Below are 6,199 nucleotides of genomic sequence, written 5' to 3'. Positions count from 1 at the left end.
GAACCTACCACCCTGAGATCGAGAGTAGCACGCTCTACTGGCTGAGCCAGCCAGGTGCCCCTTCTGACCTCATCCCTCCCCTTTGGCACAGTGGTACTGGCCACCTGGCTGCTGCTGGAACAAACCAAGCAGGCTCCTGCCTCAGTGCCTTTGCATCTGCTACTCCCCCTGATTTCCTCCTGGCTCGCTCCCTCCTCTCTTCTTTCAGTTTAGTGTCAGCTCCTCAGCAAGACCTCCTCTACCTCCTTCTTGACAGCAGCAACCTCCATCACTCTCTATCCCCTTCCCCCAGTTTACTTTTTCTCCTTAGGACTTACCACTCCGTGGCTGTCACATTTTATGGATCTGTCTGTATCTCCTACCCCAATGTTCGCTCCATGAGAGGAGGGGCTGCATTCGGTTCCCTGTTGTATCCATAGCACCTACCGCAGTGCTTGTCACACAAAGAATGCTGAATATTTCTCGAAGGGAAGGAGCACATTACTCTATCCACCCTTTTAACTAACTCTGTTTTGGGTGATGCTGGGTTCAGAGCGCCGACTGAGATAGCCCTGGCCCTGCCCTCATGGGGCTGACAGTTCATTCCCCAGGGATAATCCAGAATGTGCTGGGCTGGGATAGGGGAATGCAGGGTTTGTGAGAACCCAGAAATGACACTTGACACAGCCTGGGGATCCAGGAGGGCTTCCTGGAGGAGATGTCAGCTGAGCTGAGACCTGGGGGATGAGTGGGAGTGAGCCAGGCCTTGTTGTGGGGACCAAGTGATCAAGTCAGACCCAGCCTGGCCCTTCTTCATGGATCTGCGTTCTTTCTCTCAGTCTCCTAGGACTTGAGTTTGAGGATGTCTCTACTCTCTGTTTCAAACCCATACCTTTCCCTGATTTCAGTCTTTCTTTCTTCCGATCTCAATTCCTCTCTCTCCCTCCTTCGAGGTCCCTGTTCTTGGCTTCTCATCTGTGCATCTCAGTGTCTCTGAACCTCTCTGGGGATTTCTCTACTTAGCTTTTCTGAAAGTCTGTCTGCATCTCTGTGTCCACGGCATCTCCTCCATCTCGGAGGGTCTCTCAAGCTCTCTTGTCCCCCTCTGGGTCTCTGTCTTCTTCCAGTGAGCTGATCTCTATAGCTCCTACTCCACCTCTCCCTCTCCACCTTCACCATCATTCCCTGGGTCTCCCTGTCCATTTCTCCTTTTGGGAAGTCTCTTCATCTACTCACTGATCCCCCAATAAATCCAGAACCCCTCCACTCTGGCCCCACCCTGGCACAGGGGGGAAGGGGGGATGGATCCAGCCCCTCACACCCACACAGGTCAGACCGTCTGTTCTGTTAATGGTTAACTCAACCTCTATCTAGAATACACACCAGCCAGGCTGGGGGTGACTCCCCTGCCCACCCTCCCACACCAGCTGTTCTTAAAGGACCAGGTGTCCTCCCCAGCTCTTCAGCCCTCACCAGGGGGTCCTGGTGTTTGGAGGCCCTGAGAATGGGGGGAAACTGCCTAGTGCTGGGGTCTGCAGAGCTGGGGCAGGGGGATGCCACAAGATTGCTGGGGATGGGTGCCCAGGCCTGGAGCTCCAGCCAGCGTCTCCCTTGCCCCAGGCTTATCGCCTGGTATATTTAATCAGGGCTGGTTTTCCCAGCCCAGCCCAGGGCCCAGGCTGGCAGTACCAGGGGTGACAACACCTGAGGCCTGATGGCTGGGGGAGGGGATGGGAGCACCCCCTCCCTCCAGCCCAAGAACTGGGGGTTCAAAGTTAAGGGTCCTCCAGATGTTGAGGACAAAGTCTCCGGGTCCCTAATATTTGGGATTTGGGACATGTGGATCTGCCAGATATGTGTGGGACACGTGGGTAGCTAAGAGGATGAGTCAAGACTATAGGGTCTTCCAGACTTAGGTGGTGGGACACCTGTGTTCCTGAGATGTGGGGCAGTCTGGGGTCTCAGGGCTGTGTGCCAGTGCTGCGCGGTCACAGGACACACTATCATTCCCCCATCTTTCCGTCCATCTGCTGGCCTTGGCGCCCCGAATCGCCCCTTCCCGCAATCTCCACTTTGGGGTCGCAGAGGGAGACTGCAGGGGTGGGGGCTGGGCTCTTGGGGCGGCCCCCTCCCCTTAACCCGTGCTTTGCCGCAGGCTGCTCAGGCCCCGCCTCTTGACGCCAGAGAGCAGGAAGTCCTGGTTAATGATCAGCCCATCGGGACAGGTGCGGGACAAGGCCGCGCACATCAGAGGCGGCCGGCCGCAAGGGTTGTGCCTTTTACCCTGCCAGTCACGGTGTCCTAGGGTGGCCACTATTGAGACTGGTCTCCCAAGATGGGCGCGAGGAGCACAGTTCAGGGCACCACCAGAGGCAGGAAGCAGTCCCCTTGTTTCCAGGAATCCTGTTAGGGTACCCCACAGAGGTAAATTTCCTCTCCTAGGTCAGTCCCCCTAAGCAATGTAGCCTAATTCTCTGCCTCTGAGCAAGAACTCACTATCCTTCCCTTCTAGGAAGCCTCCTGATGCCTCCTTCCCCTCTCCTGGAGGGCGCGGAGTACCCTCACGTCCTGGGCAGATACAGGGGCTGGCCTGGAAGGGAAACCTCCTTCCCTAGGTTGGCTCTGGTTCCCACGCAAGGAGCCTCCCGTGCTCTGGGCCTCAGTTCTGCCATCTGGAAAATGGGCAGATGGCTAGCACGCTTGAGCTGTGGTCCGCCTTTCTAAAAACAGTCAACGGGCCCGCCTGAGTGAAGGGCGCCACCTGGAGGCTACAACGCAAAGTCCCTTCCCTGCAGGACCAGTTCGGTCCCAGAGAGGGCGCAGCATCTCACACAACTAAGGGACCAAGAAGGAAAAAAAAAAAAACCATCTTTCGGTTTATTGAAGGAGGAAAAGGGGGCGGGAGGGGGGGGCAATAAAATGCTTTTGCTTTGTTTATAAAGAGCGAGATTTCAGGAGGCCCCTTCTCAAGGAGGAGGGGGGCACCTCTCCCCCAACTACAAGCAGCAGCAAAGCCAAGCCAAGGAGGGGCGAGGGATACTGGAGGGGCCGTAGGACCCCAAACACCCCCTCGAACAGAAGCCACAAGCTTTCTCCCCCCACCCTCAATGCATCTACCCCAGGGGACCCATCTGGGATGAGGAAGGGGGTATGTACACAGGTGGGGGTAGCACTGGGCTGGGGGAGAGGGAATAATTTATCCGCAGAAGCGGTGGGTAGCAAGGGGGTGGGAGGCAGTAGACTGGTGACAGTGGTGGCCTAGGGGTCCCGTTCTTTCTTAACCTTGATGTCTCCAGCAAGGATAGTGGCGATCTCGCCCTGCATGAAGGCCCAGGGGACAGAGGAGCCCACCAGGGGGCACTTGTCTCCACTGGGGCAGTACACCTCCCCGGCAGGGCCCTGTGCCTTGATGAATTCCCGTGAGCAGGGAAAGCAGAACTTGTGTCCGGGCACTGAGGGGCACTGGACGAAGTGGGTGTCTTCCAGCCGCTCCCGGCACAGGGTACAGCACAGGGGGGCCCCAGGGGTCGCCCCGGTGCCGCTACCACCCCCGCTCACAGCTTCTGCCCCTGCCGTGGGGCTGACTTCTGCCTCACCATTGCGGGCCACTAGACGATGCTGGGCGGGAGGCTGGGCGGTGGAGGAGGCTGCGGGGCTGGCACCCCCAGCGCGTACAGGGCCCCCGCCCCCGCCAGGGTCCTTGGGGGAGTGGCCCAGGGCCTCCGCCACATTCTTCAGGGCGGCGATGGGTGAAGGCACACCGGGGGTGTCGGCGGAGTATGGGCCACCGGGCGCTACCCAGTGCCGCTGCTGCTGTTCCTCGGTGGTCATCTTGCCAGCCGCCTCACCCTCGGGCTCAGGGGATGCCTTGCGACGGCGTGGCGTGGGCGCCAGGTTCCGGGATGGGGCTCGCGGGGGTGGGCCACAGAGGGCTGCAGGGGCTGGCTCCGGGTACTGCTGCGGCAGGGCCTCGGCAGGAGCGGGCTCTCGGAAGCTGCGGACCCCGTCGGTGAGCAGCTCCCCCAGCTGGCGCCATTCCCCTGAGCCGTGCCTCCGTTCATATTCGAGGTACTTGAAGCCTGATGAGGCCAGAGCCTTGCCCGGCTCCCGCAGAGCATCATGAAACATCTGGCGAGCCACGGCCAGGACTCCTGCGTACACGTTGCCAGAACCACAGGGGTATTCGGTAAAAAGCTTCAGCTCGAACTCGTAGCCCGGCGGGCGGGCGGTAGCGTCAAAAGCGAACACCCGCCCCACCAACCCGTGATCCTTCTTGAAGCGAACGTTGAAGGGGGCGCAGGCAGACAGGGCCAGCAGCTGTTCCCGCACAGCTTTGGGGCGCCCGTGCCACTCCTCTGCCCGGCCACGCATGGCCTCGTTCAGTTCTGCCAGACAGTCCGCATTCCTCTGCTGCTTCTCCTTCTCGAAATCGGAGCCAAAAGCTGGACGGGCAGGACTCAAGCCGGGTGCCAGCGTCAGCCCTCGGCTTCCCAGGCCAGACACTGCAGCTGCCAGCAGCCCGGGGGGCACCAAGCTGGGCATGGAGCCAAGCAGGGCCCTTCGCGCCCCCTCCGCCACGGCCTCCTCCCGGCCCAGCCCATTAGCCAAGCGGGACCCCAGGGTGTACTCCAGGGCGGGCGAAGGCAGGGGGAGGCGGCCGGACGATGTGGCCCTGTCATAGCGGTCCTGGCCCGAGATGCCGCCGCCTGTCCCTGACGGCTGGGGCTGGGCCTGCGGAGGCGGTAGCTGAGGCCCCTGTGCGGCGGCCGCAGCCAGGTCCTTAGTGGTCGGGTGCTTGAGGGCTGGGGGCCCGGGGGAGCGGCCCTCGGGGAGCACGTGGCTGCGCTTGAGTTGGCGGGCAGCGTCGATGAGCAGCTCGATGCGATCCGCGCCCTCGAAGTTCACGCACCCGCGGCACACAGCCTCGCTGAAGTCCCACACCATGGCCCACGGCATCTTGGGCAGGTCGCACAGGTAGCACCACTGGCGGCGGGACGCCTGCACCGACGCCATGACCCCCGCGCGCGCGCGCCGCTGAGCCCCGGCGTTCCACCCGCCGCCGACGTTCGATCCGCGCCGCCCGACGTTCGATTCGCGTCCCGGGGACCGCGCGAGCCACAGTCAGGCCTCTCCGGCTCGGCCTCCCCGCGGATCCAGGCCCGGCCCCCCTTCTCCGCCCCCTGGGCCCTAAGCCTTTTTCCTCACTCCCGCCTCCTTGAAAAGCCTGTAGGAGGCACGTCGGCGCCTCCGCCCGCTCCGGGCTCCCGGCCGAGGCGCACAGCTCCGGCCCCGCGATGGGCCGCGGGCGCCGCCGCCTCGGGGTCCCGCCGCTCCCGCCGCCGCCGCCGCTGCAACGGCCGCCGCCGCCTCCACCTCCTTCTGCCCCAGAGGCCGCTTCGCAGGGAAAGTTACATAACGCGCCGGCAAAGCCTTCTGGGAAACGTAGTCCCGCCGGGGCCGATTCTTAAAGGGGACGGCTGGCGCCGGAGGAGCGGGCTCGCCGTCTCTCAGCCGCGCAAATCCTACCGCTCGACGCTGCCCGGCGGTGAGCTCGGCGTGCTCAGAGGAGCTGGGGCACTGGGGCTTGGGAGCGGAGATGATATCTGAATGGTCAGAGCTACCCCGGATTCAGACATGGTAGGAAGTGGACAAGCTTTCGGGCGTCTAGAGTCGGATCGGACTTGCTGTGCACCTTCAGGCAAAAGTCTTGCTCTCTCTGAAGCCCGATTCCCCGCCCATCAAAGGTGGGCCAATGACTGGTTAGGGAGGCAGCAGCTTCTGGGGCGGGGCGGAGGGGCTCTGATTGGATGGTTGCAGGGTAGGGGGGACGGGAAAGCTGGCAACTCGGGGAGGGAGGGTTCTGCTTTGGCACCTCGTTTTCCTGCTGTCTTGTGTAGCATTCTCTGAATTGGGCCGGGAACAGCCGGAGCGAGGGGAAGAACGGAGGCCTCTGGGCCAGGACTTGGCCTCAGTCGTCTCATCTATTAAAGAGAGTGGTGGAGCGCCCTCGAACTCCGTTCCGGCTCGGCCGCGCGCTCCGGTCTACAAAGGGTTACGCGGTGTTTCTCCCTCCCGCCTCCCCGCCACCGCTTCACTACAATTCCCAAAATGCTCTGCCGGGAGGATAAACTGACGCACTTCCGCTGTCTGGGAGGTGGAGAGGAGGCCTTCCCCATTCCCGCTGTCTCCCACCCCCGGCTCAATTTCTGGGCGCTTTACT

General features: G+C 62.0%; 1 protein-coding gene across 1 annotated transcript; it reads right to left on the bottom strand.

The window, feature by feature from the left end:
- Positions 1–2,830: 2,830 nt before the first annotated feature.
- On the bottom strand, positions 2,831–5,687 carry IRF2BP1 (interferon regulatory factor 2 binding protein 1). The gene has a single exon (XM_038528525.1). The coding sequence runs from the start codon at positions 4,990–4,992 to the stop codon at positions 3,238–3,240; it is 1,755 nt and encodes a 584-aa protein (XP_038384453.1). The 5' UTR covers positions 4,993–5,687; the 3' UTR covers positions 2,831–3,237.
- Between the last annotated feature and the right edge of the window lie 512 nt (positions 5,688–6,199).

This window comes from Canis lupus, chromosome 1, assembly GCF_011100685.1.
Source record: "Canis lupus familiaris isolate Mischka breed German Shepherd chromosome 1, alternate assembly UU_Cfam_GSD_1.0, whole genome shotgun sequence".
Taxonomy (NCBI): domain Eukaryota; kingdom Metazoa; phylum Chordata; class Mammalia; order Carnivora; family Canidae; genus Canis; species Canis lupus.
This window is presented reverse-complemented; position numbering and strand designations above follow the sequence as displayed.

Bases quoted from the DNA above. Each gene is read 5' to 3' on its own strand.
- IRF2BP1 (XM_038528525.1), bottom strand. From the start codon at position 4,992: ATGGCGTCGGTGCAGGCGTCCCGCCGCCAGTGGTGCTACCTGTGCGAC.